The following is a 20,388-nucleotide window of genomic DNA, read 5'->3' as shown; positions in this document are numbered from 1 at the left end:
ATCAGTACCATATATATTCTTGGTATTATAAAAAAAAGATGATGAAAAGCGGCTCCGCGTCACTTCGAAACTTCGACAGTTCGAAACTAGTCGAAACCAGCCACCGGCCATTTCGAAACCGTGATACAGGAGAATGGATAAATTTCAAACTGAAAAAACAAGTTTAGGGTTTTTGAATATGCATTTTCTGATGTAACACATTCGGAAACTCAAAAAATCCGAAGAAAGTGTTTTTTGAAAAATTTGAGTTTCGGATTTTCGGATTACAGAATGCGTTATATCAGAACAAGCATATGTGAAAACCCTAAAATTATTTTTGTAGTCTGAAATTTATCCATTCACCTTTATTACTACGGTTTCGAAATGACTGGTTTCGAAGTGGCGCAGTCTCGAAGGAGCCTGAAAATCCTCTTCTAAATTCTACATTATTATAAAACAGCTCTATAAAATGTTTAAAAATCAAAACCTTCCATTTTCTCCTTATGTTACGCCCTCTAACCATCTGTCTTCACTTTCTTCGAATCTTATTTGAACTTTTGCCGAAGAGGTCATTCTGTCACTTTTCCGTTATTGACAACCGATTGATCACCTTTTAAAATACTATTCAGAAGACAATGGGATTTCTGTCATCACTTTCGAATTTGTTCGGCATGGGCAAGAAGGATGTGAACATTGTAGTCGTAGGGCTTGACAATTCAGGAAAGGTTGATTAGAAAACGAAAAAAGTAATTGAAATATTCTAATGATTGCAGACAACAATTCTGAATCAATTGAAGACACCAGAGACAAGAAGTCAGCAGATAGTGCCAACTGTAGGTCATGTGGTTACCAACTTCAGTACTCAGAATCTCAGTTTTCATGCATTTGATATGGCTGGACAGAGTGAGTAAAATACATCACGAGGACTGCAATATTTTCAAATTCTAGTGAAATACCGAAGCACTTGGGAAAGCTACTTTCACTCATCACAAGGAGTGATTTTCGTTCTGGACAGCTCTGATCGGGTCCGAATGGAATTGCTAAAGGACGAGTTGTGGTTAGTGCTGGACCACAAAGACGTTGCTTCCCGCGGGGTAAGATCTAAAGATCAGTTTTGTTACAGATTCATTATCAAGATGTATTTGAGAAAAGGACAGGCCGAACTTGAATGTTCGACAGACAGAGGAATATCATAAAACTGTCTATTTTTCCCAGAAGAAACTTGATGTTCTGGAAATCCCCCAACTTTTTTCTTCAGATTCCAGTCGTAATCCTTGCCAACAAAATGGACATTCCTGGAGCTATGACATGTGCCGACATCACAGCAGCTCTCGGTAAGGATATATATGAAACGGTTAGAAAATAAATAGTTTAAGGATTGAATCTGCATCGAAGCGGTACTTGGTCCATTCACTCAACATGCGCATTGACTGGAGATGGACTGGACAAGGCTATGCAACAACTTTCCTCCGAAATCCAAAAGTATTTGGAGACAAGAAAATCATAAAAAGGGATCGTGATCATTTTTGTGCATCTCTTGCATTATACCCCTCTGCTTCTGATGTTTCCTGTATAATAAAACCATTAGAGAAAAGGTCATCCTAATTGTTTATATCAATTCGCTATTCGTCGGCTTTGTGTCAAAAGATGCGCGAAAAGAAATCAGAGAGCAGACACCCCATGGAGCACGGGCGGAGGCTTTTTCTTTATTCCTTCCGCAAGTCGATCGTAAAACCGAGAATCAAGCTGAGCCTCAGCGTATCCATAAATATCGGTATCCTATTACAAAAAAAGACGAACGAACACTCAAATTATACAGAAGAAAAGAAGAAGAAGGAAAAAGGGTTCACATGTTTTGCCGCACACTAATCCTTAAGAAGAACAAGACAATACAAGTGGTTGCGCCGCTATGAGAAAATACAGTTTCTAAAAAAATATTCCATGAATTGTTTGGGTTTTCAACACACTCTTCAGAAAAATGTATCATGATTAGTCCAAAAAAAAAGGGTCACCAATACTATTGCGTGTTCCAAGTTGGGTTGTATTTCCATAACCTACTGACATGTTAACTCTCCACATCATCCAGCTAGAACCTTTGAGGTCTTTCGAAAAACTTCCTGAATTCTTTTGAAAATGGAGAAAGCTAAAATTCCCAAGCTGAGCCAACGAACGAATGCACCTTTGGTATGTCATAATATCTGGTAATAATACCTTCCTTTCTTCTCACAGACACACGAAAACGGGCCACCTGCTAATCTTCAAGTCTCCCTACCTCCAACAATGTATCCAGGACAACAAATGACTCATCCTGGGATGTCGAGAAACTTTTCTACTTGTTATAATCCGAGACCACATCCAACTATTCCTTCATATCCACCACCACCGAATCATTTATTGGTAACTCAACCTGCACTTAGTTTCGAACAAGCTGTAAGTTTTCAACCGGTTTGTTTTTTCAATAATTAATTTACTATATTTTAGTTGATAAAATCCATGGATGTGATCAGTGCTCAGGCAACCTACTTCGCTCCATTGGCTCAATCTGCAATGACAATGAGCTCTGCTCTAATAAAACTGCAAGAGGAAAACATAGCGGAGCGAAAAAGAAAGGAAGATGAGCACAAAAAAGAGCGAATGAGAGCCGAAGAGAAACACTCGGAGACTCTTTCCATGTTTCTTGATAAAATCGCAATGATGTTCGATTCTGCTGCTCGAAAAGTGGACGTATCTCTTCCGGATCCCATTTCTGTTAATACTGGCCCTTCCACATCTGATTGTTCCAATGCGTCAGAGATTTTGAATCCCCAAGAAGTTCAATCTGGACCTCCATCTATGCAAACCAGATCCAAAAAACTGACGATCGAAAAGTCTCAAGTTATCAAAAGGGCTTCTAGCTCTATGGGTCAACCTGTTATGAATCCGAAGGAGTCTGATGAGAACCACGTGGCAATCAAGCGCCCAAGGTATTCTTTCAGAAGTTTGCTTTCGATTAAGCTTTACTAGTTTCAGAAAACATGTTTACATTGATCAGACGCTTGTCGAAAAGGGTCACTCATACGATAAAGTGGGGGATTTTTGAAAGAAAAAATTAAAAAATTAAACATTTCAGACTCTCAACAAATTCAGCAACTATAAATGTGATAACTGTGAAACATCATTCAATTCTGAGAAGAAGCTCATCTATCACTTTCATACTTTCCATGATGAGTGTCTTCCAGAGCATCAAGAAAATCAACGTAAAAAGTCGAAATCTAAGAAATAAGTAGTTTATCTTCGATTTGATAATACTTGCTTTTTGATTGCTGTACTATGTCAACACTTGTTCACATTTTTCTTTTTCGTTTAAAAATAAATTGGTTCTTATAGTTAGTTCATTATGTTCTTGTCTGGTGGCGTTGAACATTGTGACCGAGTTTTCATTTAAAGGCGCATCGTCGATCCGGCAGAAAAAAGCCTTCAATACCATACCTCTTAACTAATTATTGCTGACCTATTTTTTGCTGATTTCTGTTTTATGCGGAAATTCCATCGTAGATTCTTGAGAATCAGAAGAAAATGGACAAAAACCAGGGAAAAATTAAGGGAAACATTCGGAATAATTTCGAGGTACGGTATCGAAGGCGTTTGCATTTTCTTTAACCGTAGCCATGTCCGCTGCTAGACCGACTATGCACTTTTACATGAAACAACCACAAGGTTCATCGCCACCTGACAAGAATAATACTATCAATACCAGCTAGGTTACAGTGGGCTGGCAATAAATACGGGGAAGAAACGCGGGCGGTACCATTGTTGCACAAAGAGCAAAGATATTACGTAATAAACAATCGGGTCAAATACAGGTCAGCACTGATACTGATACGGAATGACCTCAATTGAAATTGGAGCCTCAAAAATACAAAGAATCAAGATTTGTGTCGGTACGGAGCCCCTTTTCGTTTTCCCAGATCATAAAAATTTTATGGTCATTTCTCCTTTCATTCGCAACTCCTTGTCTCACATATCAAATAATCATTATCACTGCCACCGAGTACTTGTGAACCGGCTAACTAGTGACACCAACTTTCACATCTTCTGAAAAAATGTCAAGAATCAGAATAAATCTTTAATTTTCCAAATTCCAATCTCTTCTGCAGTCATAACTCAAATTTCAATGATAACAATGCATCTTTAAGGGTTACTGTAGTTTTTCGCATGCTCTTCCACATGCAGCTGTCAGTCACAAGTGTAGCATCCAATTTTGATTTTCGACATTCTAATTTTTCGAAAATCATTTAGCTGATTATTCTTCTTTTTCCATGAACATTTATTGGGAACCTAGTTTATTTATGCTACCGTATCCGGCTAGACTAGAAATTATTTGGACGGGTAGATCAAATCGCAGGTGAGTCGTAAAATTGCGGGAATAGTTTGGATTCAATGAAAAAAGAAGCGGGAGTTTTTTTGAGAGACTTTGAACATTTTCTTCTTTTTCTTTTTTTTTGCCCCAATTTGCTCTTGATATTTTTGGGTTTGCTCGAAACCAGCCTCGCCGTGGTTTATGCACATCTACCGTTCCTAGATACTAATCAGAAATGAGATCTGCTCATCTGTGTCGCCCTCTTAGTCGTAAATAAATCATTTTTCCCCGTCATCCTTTTTAACCCCGCCCTCTCATCTGAAGGCTCGGGATGTCTGGAGGCGGAGCTCGGCCACCAAGGCATGTTTCAGGATAATAGCGTTCATTGTTTCCATTTTTATCAAAGCATCTAAAACGATTTGAGTTTTATCTTCTTCTAGCTGATTATAAAAAGGCTTTGAAATCATTTGTGTTCACAGAATGTCTGTCGATGTCAAATCCGAGTTTTCTGAGAACGATTCTTCTTCGTCTTCGTCGTCACCAACCAATGTTAACAACGTTGCATGGCCTAACTATCAAATGATGCCGTTCATGAATGCACAACCGCTAAGGTTAGTTCAATACTGTGTGTTCCTCTCCAGGCTCTAGGTCTTTAGCAATCAATGCGAAATTATAATTTCTAATATAACGCGCGATTGTAAATCCATGTCCTTTTCTATCGTTGGGCATCCTTCAAAATATTTGCCTTCCACGTCTTCTCAAATATTGTCGCCCTTTAGAGAAATTTGCTACGGAAGTTATATGTAAATTCTCTGTCTCTTTCGGTACGGTTACTGTAGAGATGCACATGCGACCCCGCCCGCCCCAGCACCGCATTGGAAGCTGAGACTCCGCCCACCCACGCTGCGACTGTCGGAATGAGGTGGTGAGGTGTCGAAGAGGGTAATAGGCGGGTATCAATTGTCGAGAATTCTTGATTAAGAAGATTCTAAGCTTTCAAGATTTTACTTTGTATCCGTCTTCTTCAAAATGTCATTTCTCACATAAATATTTTCGTTGTTTAGAGATAAAATGTTACAACCTTCGTTCGATCCACAGCTCTATGGAAGATGGCCACAGATGGGCGAAGCAGGATTCTATGTAAGTTCAAAAAAACACTATGTTGTTTTCAAAACTGTTTTCAATTTAAGGGTCATTCCGACATCTACTCAACATTCGCACTTCCCCAGTTATCAACCAACGGCCAAATACTCCCAACGGCGGAAGTTGTTGAAGTGAAGCCTCCACTATCGAACGGAAGCAGTAGCAGTGATAGTGGAATGTATCCATCTCCAAACGACTTGACTCCATTCCCATCGACGTCTTCTGGCATTGGGGCGTCCAGTTCATCGTCGGATCTTCAAGCGGCGGCTGCCGCTGCCGCTAACTATCAGATGAGAGCGGCAACATGTTACCAACAATCCGTTTGGCCTTTCATGGACTATCAACAGGTGAGGAACTACTGAGGTTTTATCTAAAATAATACTTCTGAAAATTTGCAGCCGTTCCCCTGGAAAATGCCACTGGGTAGCGCTGGAAAGGAACGGAGAGCAAGCAGTGACACGAAGTCCTTGCCGACAGGCCCAGGAACGAACAGTGAGTTTAATAGTTTTCTATTTTTATTACAGTATGAAGATTGTGTCGTCAAGCGGCTCCTTTTGAGAAAAGAAGCCGCTATCTATATTTCTTATCAATGATTGAGGAGTGGAAAAGAGATGTTTATGACCTGGCTCTTCATAACTCGATTCTATTAGACTGGTATCGATAAGAATGTGGCAGAACTCCTCGAAGTAGTTCTATCTGAACACTTTCAATTTCAGATGTTCGTGTGCGGACGGCCGACAAGTATCGAATGGTTTACTCAGATTATCAACGATTGGAGTTGGAGAAAGAGTTCCACACATCGGCTTTCATAACTTCGGATCGGAAGTCTCAGCTGTCAACAATGCTGAGCTTGACAGAACGACAAATCAAAATTTGGTTCCAGAATCGGTTAGTTTATTTTGTCTCTAACCTCCCATTATTATCCAAGTAGTGATATTTTGATTGATGACTGCAAATTTGAGATCATTGAAAAAATAAAAAGTTACTGATAGAATTTGGAGATGAAAGGGCGGTGTAGGTGACAGTTACGATGCTTACGCAATTTGCCCCGTGTCGTGAGTAGATAGGATACCCTTCTTTAGCCGTGAAGGAATTGCGCATGTCTTCCCCCGTATCTTTTGAATACTTTGTGATGATCTAGGTGACAAATTTGGTACCATGTAACTACTGTACTTTATCCGGAACGTTTTTTTAAATAAGTTTTTCCGCGCTTCTTCCGATGAAATGAACCGCTGAGTAGAGACTCAGCAGTTAATTTTGAAGCTTTCGCGTCGAGACCAACGCCAATGTTACTGTAGGATTACGGTATTCACGTTTGCGCTCATTTACAAGACGTGTGTATGTTTTCAAGTTTCTAAAAATTTCTAGGTTTTAATAGAAACTCTTTTATTTAGCTCTGGTGTTAACCCAAATATTGACACATCCTTCTTTACGTCATCTAATTAACATGGATGATGTTGCACAAACTCATTTGAATTCATTCTGTCCTCTGAATCTGTCTTTTAGAGCAAAATGTGTTGTTTGCTCTATACTTAGATGCTTCTGATGATTCTCAGACTGCGTTGATCTTTCTCTTGTGAGGGATTCCTGTCTCCTACCATATCCCCTTTTTTCGTGAAGCAGTGGTCTCTTCTCACACGTAAATAGATAGTTCCATGGAATTAAAGAATCGTAAAATTGTGTAATTGTTGGCCACAATCTGAGATGCGTGCGCTCTTTATGCAGGGTAGAAGAGGAAGAAGTTTGTTAATTGGTCTCTTTTATGACTGTCTAATTGGGATTACTGTAGAGAGTAACCGATTCGATCGACGTGGGTCTGATTTGCAATTTTGAACGAATTGTGGAGGGGGTAAACGAGGAACTGGAATTTTGAGCTCCTGGGAATCTGAGAACTGTATATCTGCTCGCAAATGTCATGGTTCTTGAAACATGGTGATGCCTGGGCAGCAGACATTTTCTGCTACCTTGTTTGACAACTTTTGCTGGCATCGATAGATTTATGGGTGCAATAGAATCATCCCATAGATGCCGGCAATTTCCCATAGGGCAGTAAAATGGAAATGATTGTGCCCATCTCCTTTCCTTCCGACTCGATGTGATCAAACAGACATGTCCATCGTCAGAAGGAGGAAGGTAACAGAAGGAGGAACCATGCCGGTTATTAAACGGGGCAAATGAATAGAGATACACGGAAGATTGATGCTTTCTTTTATTCTCGAGCTCTCCCTCTTTGAATTCTTTTTTATAAGCGGCGGCTCTTTTGACCTCATCTAGTATTATAGAGACACCTGTGATGGCTTCGAGAATGTTTTTGAATTTTCGTAAATTCTAACCTTGAATAATATAATAACTTTCAGACGCGCGAAGGATCGTCGTGACAAGCAGAAGATACGACTCTAAGATGTCTGAAGCACAACACAATTTCTGCCGCTCCATAATACTTTCAGTCTCACATCGAAAACGGTTATTTTCAAATATTCTTTGTACAATTTCTACTTTCACATACCCACCAGATTATAATATATGCCCTAATTCTTTTCCCATAGGAATCTCATTCCAATAACTTACCAGATCCCTCTCCAATCATTTAATAGTTTATATTCCACCCTATTGCCCTATGTAGAGCTTTTATTTATTGTGATTTTTCTTTTTCTTTTTTTCCTAATTTTGTTGGAAATCAATGAAGAAACACAGAATTACAGAATTGAAAAAAATTATGTTGGAGAACTCTTTAAATTCGATGAAAACATGAAACAACTATATTTAAATAACAAACAATAATTGAGTAATACATATTATGATTATTCCGAACGTTTTTCTTCCTTTTTATCAGGGTTCGTTTTCTTGAAATGAATCAAATCCACATCAATATCCACTGATTTTTCTTTATGAAATTTATATGTAGCTGAAAGTTTCCATCGCATTTGAGCACAAGCTTCCACCTGAAATTTTTTCTGATAAATCTGGGATCAAGTTAATCACAAACGTCTTCGAGATCTTCCCATTTATTTGCTGTTTTCAAGATGTAATTTCTGGTGGATGATTTGTGCAATGAAAAAACACTTCCACCGGGTCGAACCAGCTCAATGCCAATTTTGACGAATTTCATATCAATACCTAGAACTTTCCAAATCAAAATGACGAAAACTGATATGACAACTAGCCTGCATTATTTTTAGTCCCAAACGGTGGATTGATAACAGCTACATCGAATTCCCCTTGTGGTAATTTTGCTTCTGGATCGAGAACGTCCATCTGAAGGAGGTCGCAGCTAAAGCAATGACGTTTATGAACTCTAACTGTATTATTTTTATTACTTTTCCTGAATATCGGCGGTTTCGAGATTTTTCGCGCATATCTTCAGAGCATCCTCATCAATATCTATTCCTACGACTGATTTGAGATCGTATAAAGTTGCTGCTGTTGTCATCAACATTCCACATCCACATCCAATGTCTACTAACTTGACTCCATCTAATCCAACGGTTTCATCGATCATCTCCATCATTGACACTAAAAAGTTATTTTCTCGAAACTCGTAAATTTTTGTAACTGTTATTCTGGTACAAAAAATGGGAGGGAAAGAAACGTGGCCGAAGTTCCCTTAACGACAACTACAGTAACCTAAAAATACGTTTATTTTCCGGATTCATTTTCTCGGTTTTCGTGCGCTTTCAGTCAACTTTTTCACTGTTAAAAATATTTATTAACCGCCTTTTCTGAATAACTTGAAAAAATTTTAAATTACGGTAGCTGTCGTTGTGCTGTTTGTGTTTAGCCCCGACTTTTTGTATCAGAATAACTTTTGTAAATTTTTGAACAAAATTGGCATTGTTATTGTTGTCCGAAAAAATTGGAGTTGAGACGCAGACAGTTAATCGAAATATTTCTCTGCGTCTCCACCGAATATGCGCTATTTAGGCTTGTCGCTTCGAGGGGCCGACCGTATTCAGACTGCAAAAAATACTCTCTCGCTCCAATTTTTTCGCACAACAATAATATAATATATTCCTTTTTTCAAGTTTTAGATTCTGGTTTCGTCAAAATTTTACCAGCAAGTTCAGATGATGTGGCATACTGCTCCAATTTGATTTTAGGCTTCTCGAAACCTTCGAGCTCATCGAGCATCCATAGAACTTTTTTGTCCGGCATCTAATTTAAATGAAACATTAATTCAGGTCATTATCTTCGAAATGATAACTAGTGTCATACGGAATATACCTGAATCAACGAGTTCATCGCATTGGAGTATGACAATTATCATAATTTATTCAGGTCTGAGCGTACTCTAGAGAAGCAAAATTTAAAACGAACATAATAAACTGTGTAAAGCATATATACATAAATACGGCGACTGTAGACAAACGGATCATTTAAGAATGGACTAGTGCTGGAAAATGTTTTTGAAAGTGAATAGACGGAAAAGATTCGATATTTACAATATACTCATCAAAAAGGCGAGAATCATACTGAACGAGATAAGAAAGTGATGAAAGTACCCATCTTGAAATAAGACACCCAAAGTGAACGATGGAAACAACAATACAAAACGGTAAAACCAGGAAATGAATCAGAGAGAAATTGAAAATGGTTTCGATTATCGTCCAATATTTACTGGAGCTTTTAGAATGTCGAATTTGTTTGCAGATTCGAGAAGATACTGAACGATTTGAGACTGCATTATCATTGAGAACGCAAGATGGGAGTTAGATTGGATCGGCGTGGGCTGTGGCTCGTCCTGTAATTATCGAATATTTAACAAATTCTCTTTTTTTTTTGAAGAACCACAGTGCTCTGGAATAATCAAAAACTGAAAATCTAACCTTCTTGGAACTTTTTGTTTTCTTGCCGGCTTTCTTGTTTTTCGAAGCAGAGTTAACTGCTCCATCTCCATTGTGAAACAAAGTTGGGCCAAAAACAATGGCAAGGTTATGTTGCTGCATCCGATTTTGCGACGAATGCGAAGCAACACGATTCAAATGACGCAGCAGCATTTTCAAAGTTTCTCTGTTTTCGTTTGGTAGACGATTGAGAAGCTCCTCGAACTTCTTGAAGCGACTTGTCGCATTTGGCATTTCTGAAACCCCAAAATTCACACTTTACAGTAATTGGGTTGTAAGCTTACGCATTGCTGCAGTGTACTCTTTATGCAGTGATATAGGGAAAAGTGGCTCCGAGAGCTCACGGAAGAACAATTTGAGAGCACCAGTTAGGACGTGGATATCTTCTTCAGCAACAAGAGCTCTGTAGTTGTCTTGGTCTGCTTGACATCGAATTTTTTGAACTGCCGAGAGATTTCCACTGACTCTGAAACCAAAACATTAATAAAGAATAGGTGATACGAAAATTTTACCTGTAAATCCCATCTGTTTCCAGCCCTTTACTCTCTATAACTTCTGTGATAACTCTGATAAACTTTGGTACTAGCGAGTTTTCATGTTGACAGATTGCAAATAGAGTTGATCCAAATACTGGCTCCGCTGAAAATCATTATTTGACATTATTTCTCCCAAATGTTAATCATACGTTTGTAAATTCCCTTTTCTTTCAGACTTTCCACCGTTGGCCGAGTTCGGAAGAATCTTCTCAACTTCTCGAGAATCGTTTCTTTTGAAGGTCTAGATTCATCCACAGCTGCACTAGTCGACATTGATTCAATTGCAGATTGTGACATCGGATGATCCCGTCGACGCATACTCCGACTTCTGAGAAAACAAATCATTTTAGTTGGAATGACAGAATAAAATATTTCGTTTTGTTTCTAGGTTGTTTTTTATGAAAAATGCTTACATGGGAATCAATGCATGAGAAAGTGGACGGGTGCTGCCGATGTATGACGGATTACGAGCAACACTATTAGTCACATCAATCATTGGTTGAGTTGACGATCCTGGTGCAGGCTGAAAACTTATAAACCATACACAGTGTTCATAAATAATGCAAAATAATTTTTTTCGAACATTTTACCTCGCTGGTCGATCTCTGTAAACTGAGCATTTTAACTCTCGAGCAAGCGGTGTGCCACATGATTGTATTCGGTCAAAAATTGACACAAATAAAAAGTTTTGGAATTCAAGGCAACCTTGGCCTTTTGTTGAATTTCATTTTTTTAAAAAGTTGGAAACAAGTCGATTGAGTAGCTAATCGTCGGTAAGGAATAATCCGCTAATTGTTACTCTCATTTTTAGATCTTGGGGGGGGGGGGAGGTGAAAAGAGAGAAAACACATTTTCTTCTCCCGAATTCCAAAACTTACCAGTTTCGCGACGACCTCTTCCAGAGATTTGTACCATTCACTGACTTCGGTGTCATTGGAACCTCTCAACAGGTACTTTTTTGTGTTGCACAACTCTAATTGAATGTATTTCCGTTGTTTCTTTCGCTGTACATCACGATCATCTTGGTACCAGGAGATGGTAGCGCCGCGTAGATCCCAAACTCCTTGTGGAGCGTCGTAGTGTTTACCGTGTTTCTGAAACCATTCTGATAGTTGTTTATTATATAACATTTTCATGTGTACCTCGGCACTTTTCTGATCTTTGTACAAAATAAGATGCGCTGTTGTAAGGTACATGTAATTCATAATCCATTCTCTTTTTTTCGGTTTCGATAACTTCTCCAAAGGCTCTTCTTTTTCACTTCTTTCCATATCACCACATCTAATCGTTCGAACAGGTTCCCGTCCTTCACTGCTTCCTCTTCTCTCTTCACATCGTGATGATGGTGTGGGATCAGAGAATTCTTCAGCGTAAGATGGCCGATCTGGTGTACTATGGCTATGTGGATGTTCGAAACTTGCAGACGACATGGGAAGAACTTGTGGCATGGGAACATTTTTCAGCACTGTACATTTGTTTTGGAAAGAAACTGAACGTAAACTGGAAGGTGATGGACGACGAACACGAATTGAGCTAGGAGTTTTTGATGATTCGTTAGCATCTGGAGGAATCATATATGGAGTATGTTTTTCCTTATCGAATTCTCTGGCTCTGAAAATTTTTGTTTGAAGTGAAAGGAGACTATTAAAAGCCTGTTTACCTAGGAAATGTCGACTGAAAAGTTGACATGTGCACATGTGGCATCATTGCACCGGAGGATCCAGAAGTTTTCCGTGAACTCGTAGGAATCTGTTCCTCTTCTTCAATATCAGAATCGGAAAAACCGTCATCTATCACATGAGCAGGTACGTTGGGTAGACTTTGTTCTGCTTTATCTTCCTCTTCGCCTTCTGAAAAAGTCGGAACAGGAAGTGGACGTGAAGATGTTTCTAAAAGTGATTCGTCTTCTCCGTCATCGCAAATCTCGTCGAAAACTTCTTCGTCCTCAACTGATTGACTTTTTCTATTTTCTTCCTGTGATTCAGTTAACGTATTCTCCTTTTGTTCTTCAGAAGAGGACGACCCTTGAAAACTGAAGGTTGCATCCAAATTTGTTTTTGTAGCAAGAAGGAATTCCTGAAATTTAATTAGAATTATGAGAGCTTGATCAATTTCTACAACTCCTTACCTGTACTTGTTTTGGCGTTCTGATCAACCTAGGCGGAATCCATTGACTTCTACCCGTCTCTTTATTATAAAAAAAAGTTCGCCCAACATCTGTTTCATACTCAAACCATCCGTTCAGAAGATCTCTTCTCGGTTGTGCATCAGGTCGGGGAGATGGTGGAACTGGACGACTGAAACTGATCGGATTTGTTAAATTAGATGTCAAAACAATCTTATATTTACAGTTTGATTTCAAAAAATCTATTATTAAAATAAAATACAAATTTTCTAGTGATCAACCATTATTTTAGAACTAGTTCTTCTAGAACTTTGTTTGCTCAAACTTTAAAGTATTTCGAAAATTAACCTATTCAATTCATCGATTTCCTTTATGTTTGTGTAAACGTGCGATGAGTCATCTGCAAAGTTTTGATCCTGGTTTCCATGTGGTAAAGCGCTAGCAGCGGTGGCAGAAACATTGGTTTGGCTGGAAGATGAGGAAGAATCGTTCGATTCGGACATCTGTAATGAATAAAAGTGTCGGCGGAGAAGGGAAAAGTGGATGTTATCGCCCATAATCTAATATACACGAAAAAGTTTAAATGACTTCCAGTTGTCTTATATTTATGAACATTAAAACTAACGATTTCTTGAAATTGAATGAGATCCGAAGCTCTTGAACCAGCTGGACCTGCTCCAAACGCAGTTACGTCAGCAGTTGATTGAACTGCAGTCGACATCTCAAAAAACCAAGGATACTATAATGAGCACAACTGGAAAGGCATCGGGTATATTTAACTGAAATTTCATAATTGATTTTGAAAATCATGATTTTTAGATAGGAATAAAAAGCGATAGGAACCGGAAACAGGAAAAATATATAGATTAAATTCAGAAAACATAAAAATTATTTTGGTACAATTTGGTCACTCCATGTACAAGGAGTTTTCCCTATACTTGAGAGAGAAACCTGATAGCTACTCAATGTTGACTCTTTTCACTCTCTCTCTCTCTCTCTCTCTCGAATTACGCTAACTTTCTTTGATGCCTGGAGATAAGTTTCGTAATTTCAAAAGGGAAAGGGAGTTTGCGAAATAAAATTTTATTTCATTTCGATTTAAAAAAACAGTTTTCAGCCATAATCAACTTGTGACACAAATATACTCAATAAAAATTGTTTTGCAAAGACTTGTTTTCAGGTTTCCGGAAGCGTTTCCTGATAAAATTGCAGAGCTATGATTATTTGTTATTTTCCTACTAAAAATTTTTAACAGAGAAGAGGCTTATGTGGGTGACGCATCCGCTCGCATCTTCCTCTCGACCAAGGGAAAAGAACAGAACGAAATAGAAATGAAGGAGTGGAGACGCAGAAAGAGATACGAAAACCGGCAGTGTTCTCCCTCTTTTTGTGGGGTTAGAGACAGTGCCTTGACAAAACATGAGAGAAAGAGTAAGACACACACAAGGTGACGATCGATTTGAATACACAATTCGTATTGTAGACACTATCAAGTCAGAATCAGAGACGGTGTGATATGAGTGTCAAGTTTTTTTAAACCTAATAAAATTTAGAACGGCAACCTAATATGTCTTCCGTTTGCCATATCAGAAAATTCTTAAAATCGCAGACGCTCGTTTTTATTCCTTCATATATATTTTAAAATGTGTCATTGTGAAAAGCTTGAATATTGTGAATTCAACTATCAAATAGTAGCAGTTATAAATCCATCAATTTAATTGTTCCCCCTACAACAACAAATTTCGAATACAAACAAGGATGCGATGGCAATAAAGAAGAAGAGGCTACATTGAAGAGAAAGACCAAGTGAGAGCCTCTTCCAACTCTTGTGGCTTCTATAAGGACTGCACCAAAAATAACCAATGTGTCGAGACAATAATCATTGTGGAAAGCTTCGGAAAACAAAACACTTAATTGCTAATAATTTAATTAGACATTAAATCATATAGTCGACAGCATACATATAAAAAAGGGGGAGCATGGGTTAAAATGTTTTAGAACTAGAAAACACGGAACAAAATGTGCAGTGCATACATTTTCAAAAAAGGGATGATTTGTTAAAAAAACATTGGAAGATTACCAGAAACCGTCATCTGGGAGAGTAGCGTCCAGAGCCTTCTCCAGCATCGTTCCATCTTGCGATGAAACTGATTTGCAAACTGAGACAGAGCGAGAACGGGCTTGATCTTTGCACGATCCTTTCGACATTGGAGGCAGAATCATCTTGCTTGTAGTTTTCACGGGATTTGGAGCCTGAATTCGTCTTTTGATATATTGTCTTCTTTGGTATCATTGTTTTCCGAAAAAATTAGAGTTGAGACGCAGACAGATGTTCAAAAAATATTCTGCGTATCCATAGTATGCGTGTTATTTCGTTTTGCCGCTTCGAGATACCTACCGTATACACTTCGCATAAACTACTCTCTAACTCTAATTTTTTCGAACAACAAAAAAAACAAAAATTTCAAAGAACGAACCATGAATTTTCTTTCTGATGGTAAAGGACTACCCCAGCCATCATCTGAATCATTCTTCGACGGTGAAGGATCATTGCGCGTATATGTGACAGTTATAGGAGCATCATAAGCCACCGTGTCTAATTCATTTCTCTGATATGTCGAGATCTGCTGAATGAAACGCAATGTGAATTAATGATACCGAAATTACCTTCGTCTCGTTTTGCTTTTTTATGTCACCAAGTGCACGACCAAATAATCTAGAGCTGACTCCCGTAGAACGAGTGCGAAGTGGATTTGTGGGAGGAGAAGGTAGAGAAGAAGAACGCACCTGAGTAGAAGTTCGGACTGGAGATGTGTGAATGATCACATGGACATCTGGTGCACGAGTAACAATGATCGGTGGTAAATCGTTAAAGTTTCCGAGTTGCTTGGATGCTTTCTTCTGATTTTTCTTCAGTAGGGACTGGTCTGAATTTTCACAAAATCCATGAAGCGGCTGAAGAGGAGCTGAACCTTTACCGCTCAAGGATGATTGTATATCGCGAACCATTTCCTTGGACTTTGGAAGGTGCTTCAAGTTTTGGAGGTGTCTAGCGTCATATTGGTGTTGATCATACAAAGTGTTCCCAGATGAAACTGGTTCGATATGTTGAACACGTGTGACTTTCTGAGGATCCGAAAAGAAAACTTCGTGTTTGGGGGGTGATTTCATTGATGCCTTCAAACTTATACCGGGTGGTTTTTCAGGAGTATGCAAAGCAAGGCGATTTCCGACAGTGAGACCTGAGAATGTTAAACTTAGAATGTAGTGGATGAATTTGTTTATTGAACCTCTCATTTTTTGAATAACTTCGGGAGATTTCGGTCGAGTGGGAATCTGATAACGGAAGCCTTGATTGCTTGGGAGGAATGGTTTGCTGGGTTCAGGAGGATTTGGCTTTGGAACAATAATGATAGGTTTGACAGGAAGCGAACGCGAGAGAACAGAGCCGTATTTCCTGTACCAGTCCTCTTTCATCGACACTTGCCCTTCATTTATTTGAAGGAATTCTTTGAAAGTTGTCTTGACAAGCAGCATCCAACTCTTACTGAATATTTGCAGAGGTTCGATAGTGACACCATATTCTTGACAGTAACGGTCCGTCATCTCAGAGAGCTGAAATACCTTAGTTTTCATACCCCCTATGTTTGGAATGAGATTTTTAAAAGTTGGAATTTTCAGTTGGCGAAATATGAGCAGAAAATGACCGAGGCACTCGAAAATTAATATTCAGCGAATTACCGCTTTCTTGCATGCTTTCAAGCTCGCATACTGCTCCAGTTATCAAAACGTTGATGACAACGAGTCTAAAAAACTAAAATAGCTGACTTACATGAATCGATTCCGGATACATACGCAACATCATTTTCTTCGCGTTGTCTGTGAATTCCTTAATAGAAGGAATGCGACTGGCAGGATTTATTTTTGGTGATGATGGTGCCAGAGTAGCATCAGACCATGAACTATCTAAAATCGAGTTGTTCATTGAAGAGACAGATGCAGCTGAAGTCGAAGGCCGCATAAGTGGTCGTTGTTGTGGAGATGGAGGAATTTGCGGCGGGTATTTCTTTGGAGCCACCAGTGGCTTCGGAGCAACGTCAAACATGAACTGCCGATTGGAAAAGTTATTCAACCTGTTTCCTTGCTTTGGGAACGCACTGGTGCGGGTGTTTGCCGCAGAAGAAGATGGTCGAGAAACATTGAACCCGTTCGAAGATGCCTGAAACAGAAAGCCGATAACAGTAACGCAAATTGAAACTCACTTTTGGGTAGAAAGTTTTGGTCATTGAGCTAGATAGACGCATTCCGGCAGTGAGTTTTGGCGATGATCGGAGTGTCAATCCTTGCCCAAAACCATTTCTATTGTGACCCATTGAGGTAACGGCTCGACGCCCTCCTTTTCCACCTTTTCCTTTATTTCTCTTTTTGTCTTTTTGCTTAGCGATTAGAGCTACAAGTTCGTGGTTCTCTTCCGTCGCACTGGAAAAGTATTGTTTTTGAAATAAATAATTATCTTACAATCTTCCAGCTTCGTATCTTATATACTTACATGATTTTGAACTTTCCCTCCGGAATCAATTGCACTTGCTTATGCTCATTAAGAATTTGAAACATATCATGAACACCAGCCAAGTGATATTTGGAATTGTAGGTGTAACCGAGGGTATCGCTGAATGAATTAATATCACAATGCATAATCAGATATCACAAACTCCATCCTTTGCTCTACTTGTCTTGGTGTTGCGCCATCTTTGAAAGACAAAAGCACCGAGTATGAATCTCGTTCGATGCGCACCCGCATTTTTTTCTTCGCCTCATCGTCGTCCGGCATTTTCGATGATAGTGATTTCTAAACATTCGAACATTTTGAGGAATCAATGAAGGAAAAAAGATGTGAAGTAAAGAAGAATCAGGAAATCAAGTCGCAGCCAACTCTGGCCAACTGGTTTCATTGCGGTCACAAAACGGAATATGGGCGGTTAAAATTTAGAGCAAAAAAAGGTTGGCTGAATTCAGACAATTGATGAAAAAGTGCACACATTAGCTGGGCACAGTATTCAGCAGGTTTATATTTTCAGCGCACCTAGACTGCAATTTATTTTTTGTAAATATTTAGCAAAAACAGTTTTTTAAAACACAAAACTCATAAATTCATTCGACCGAGGATATCATGAACACCCTCAGCACTTTCAATTTAGGAAACAGCGGTGAAGCGGTAGCGAAACAGTGGCGAAACTCTGGCGGAACTAAGTTGTCACACTGTTTCCTAAGTTTTGGAGGTGCTCTCGAGCGCGCTTGCCCGCCCCTTTTCTTTGCATTTCGACTTTATTCCATTGAAAAAAAACACAAAATCAAGTAAAATGACTAAAAAAAGATTTATTGAAATTTTAATGAAAGTTCATTTATTTAGCAGCCTGTTGATCGGACTACAGCTTTTTGCGGCATAATTCTGTTCGAACTTTCCATCTCCCACAATCAATCATTTGTCTTCTTCCTCTGAAAAACATTAAGTTAGCGTAAATAGGGTTAATATCACCTACATCTTCATTTGATAGGACGTTATCAAGCAATATATGCGCACTTCCAAATCTTCAGACAAAGTATGGCATCAATGTGACGTAAAATCTCGACGTTTTTAAGGAAGACTCACTATATTTAGGGACATTTTGCTGGAAAAAGATCATATGAGTTACCAAATTACCGGTGTTGTTTAGCTACTTACACTTAGAAAACTTCTGAAGTATTAAGAATATTCCATAAATTTTTTGACCAGACAAGTTCCTTTCTCGGTAAAACCAAATTTTCGTATCCATATGCTTGAAATTAGCTCACTTCATTCAGAATCTTGGCATAAAATTACTCCAAACAATTCTTTTAGTCCTGCCATTTCCCGGCTATGAGTTCGATTTCTCAATAGTTATAATATTATTGGTAATTTCTTCTTACCTTTTTCGCATTCTTCTTTAAATATCTCTAAAACATAGTCCTCAAATTTATAAGCGAAATTAGCAAATATAAAACATGTGAAAAATATTCAAAAAAAACATAAGTTTTCAAAGGTAGGGTGTTTTTTCATTCACCCCCTGTTTCCTGAAAAATTTCTATTCACCACTGCACGCTCTCCCACAGAACAATTCCGAACTGCAAATTAATTTTTGATCTACAGAAAAAAAGTTTGGCGCGATCACAATTGCAGGTCTAAAACCATAATTTCAGAATTTTTCATCTGATTTTGTGGAGTTCCAAGATGATTCAAATGATTCTTAAAAAATAATTAGTGGTAAGGAGTCGAACTTGTAACAGTTCGATTCTGTCCGCGTTCTGTTCTGCTACGTGTGCGAAAAAAGGACTGTTCTGAATTGAATCAGTTCGATTTTAGGTCTGTTCGAATTTGAAAACGTTCGAATTCGTTGTACCCCCTTATAGATTCATGTATGGTCGTTTTCCGGAAGAAAAAAGTCAAAAATGGTCATTTTGAAAGTTTTTTACAGAAAAAATCTATCTCCTTTTTCAGTTTTTGACATTTCTAGGAGTTCTATAGCTCAAAAAAACCGTAATTATTTTCTCTACATTTTCTATAGACGAATTTTCAATTTGTCGGATAAAACTTTTTTTTATAATCAAAAAACAACGCAAAAATGCTTTTTTGTGCAATTTCATGAGGTTTTTGAATTATAAAAAAAGTTCTGGCAGACAAATTGAAAATTCATCCATAGAAAATTCAGAGAAAATAATTGCGGTTTTTTTGAGCTATAGAACTCCTAAAAATGTCAAAAACTGAAAGAGGAGATAGATTTTTTCTGTAAAAAACTTTCAAAAATGACCATTTTTGGAGCTAGAAGAACCCGAAGAACCAGCAGTAAATGTAATTATATTGAATTTTTCAAAACTCAGAAAATCAGAGAAGTATCAACTATATTTTCCAGACTTCCCTTCGTCGATCCACCCGTCGTTCTCAACAACAGTGACTTTGCTCATTCTTCACCAAAAACATGTAAACTTAACTATCTGGGTTTCTTTTTGACTATTTTTTCTGCTTGAAATATTAAAAAAATTTATGAACCATTTTTCTGTGTCTTGAACTTTATGAATAATTTTTTTTGAAAAATAAATTTCTTCCTTATATATAAAACCCTAGAGGCGTCTGTCTGTCCCGGTGTTACTCTGTCGAATTTTGAAAAACTTGAAAAAGAAATATAGATTTACATGACCCTTTAGGAATAATTGAGGAGCGGAGCCACGACCATTAAAAACTAGATTGAATCACGCCGTAGGAGCACCAGCTTGCTGATGTTTCTAGTTTGAACAAGGCAATGAGAGACAAATAACAATATTAACAAGTCAATACTAAAATGACCCAGAAACATGACTTTGGAGGAAAATTTCATGATTTTTTTATCTGATTATGTGGAAAATCAAGATGAT

The 20,388-nt window shown here is 38.2% G+C and overlaps 6 protein-coding genes across 6 annotated transcripts; 3 read left to right on the top strand and 3 right to left on the bottom strand.

Annotated features, from left to right (window-relative positions):
- Window positions 1–614: 614 nt before the first annotated feature.
- Window positions 615–1,486, top strand: Cbr-arl-6 (the record flags this gene model as incomplete). Its single annotated transcript, XM_002641995.1, has 5 exons — window positions 615–704; window positions 753–882; window positions 928–1,073; window positions 1,238–1,313; window positions 1,356–1,486. 5 exons carry the CDS (start codon window positions 615–617, stop codon window positions 1,484–1,486), a joined length of 573 nt encoding a protein of 190 aa, XP_002642041.1.
- Window positions 1,487–2,112: 626 nt separating this feature from the next.
- Window positions 2,113–3,241, top strand: CBG17979 (the record flags this gene model as incomplete). Its single annotated transcript, XM_002641996.1, has 5 exons — window positions 2,113–2,163; window positions 2,209–2,409; window positions 2,461–2,942; window positions 2,989–3,043; window positions 3,089–3,241. 5 exons carry the CDS (start codon window positions 2,113–2,115, stop codon window positions 3,239–3,241), a joined length of 942 nt encoding a protein of 313 aa, XP_002642042.1.
- Window positions 3,242–4,798: 1,557 nt separating this feature from the next.
- Cbr-pal-1 lies at window positions 4,799–7,861 on the top strand (the record flags this gene model as incomplete). The annotated part of the gene is made up of 6 exons (XM_002641997.1): window positions 4,799–4,929; window positions 5,383–5,458; window positions 5,509–5,808; window positions 5,860–5,953; window positions 6,178–6,349; window positions 7,819–7,861. The coding sequence occupies 6 exons, from the start codon at window positions 4,799–4,801 to the stop codon at window positions 7,859–7,861; spliced, it is 816 nt and encodes a 271-aa protein (XP_002642043.1).
- A 401-nt stretch (window positions 7,862–8,262) lies between these two features.
- Window positions 8,263–9,613, bottom strand: CBG17981 (the record flags this gene model as incomplete). The annotated part of the gene is made up of 5 exons (XM_002641998.2): window positions 8,263–8,403; window positions 8,448–8,578; window positions 8,626–8,732; window positions 8,779–8,974; window positions 9,514–9,613. The coding sequence occupies 5 exons, from the start codon at window positions 9,611–9,613 to the stop codon at window positions 8,263–8,265; spliced, it is 675 nt and encodes a 224-aa protein (XP_002642044.2).
- A 445-nt stretch (window positions 9,614–10,058) lies between these two features.
- On the bottom strand, window positions 10,059–13,684 carry Cbr-tag-325 (the record flags this gene model as incomplete). The annotated part of the gene is made up of 11 exons (XM_045243971.1): window positions 10,059–10,199; window positions 10,285–10,538; window positions 10,587–10,768; window positions 10,815–10,941; window positions 10,988–11,166; window positions 11,252–11,361; window positions 11,717–12,449; window positions 12,499–12,914; window positions 12,967–13,135; window positions 13,312–13,466; window positions 13,589–13,684. 11 exons carry the CDS (start codon window positions 13,682–13,684, stop codon window positions 10,059–10,061), a joined length of 2,562 nt encoding a protein of 853 aa, XP_045096357.1.
- A 1,355-nt stretch (window positions 13,685–15,039) lies between these two features.
- CBG17983 lies at window positions 15,040–17,794 on the bottom strand (the record flags this gene model as incomplete). Its single annotated transcript, XM_045243970.1, has 7 exons — window positions 15,040–15,216; window positions 15,441–15,590; window positions 15,631–16,578; window positions 16,796–17,182; window positions 17,226–17,442; window positions 17,513–17,632; window positions 17,676–17,794. The coding sequence occupies 7 exons, from the start codon at window positions 17,792–17,794 to the stop codon at window positions 15,040–15,042; spliced, it is 2,118 nt and encodes a 705-aa protein (XP_045096358.1).
- Between the last annotated feature and the right edge of the window lie 2,594 nt (window positions 17,795–20,388).

Source organism: Caenorhabditis briggsae (genome assembly GCF_000004555.2).
Source record: "Caenorhabditis briggsae complete genome, chrIII, whole genome shotgun sequence".
Lineage (NCBI taxonomy): Eukaryota > Metazoa > Nematoda > Chromadorea > Rhabditida > Rhabditidae > Caenorhabditis > Caenorhabditis briggsae.
This window is presented reverse-complemented; position numbering and strand designations above follow the sequence as displayed.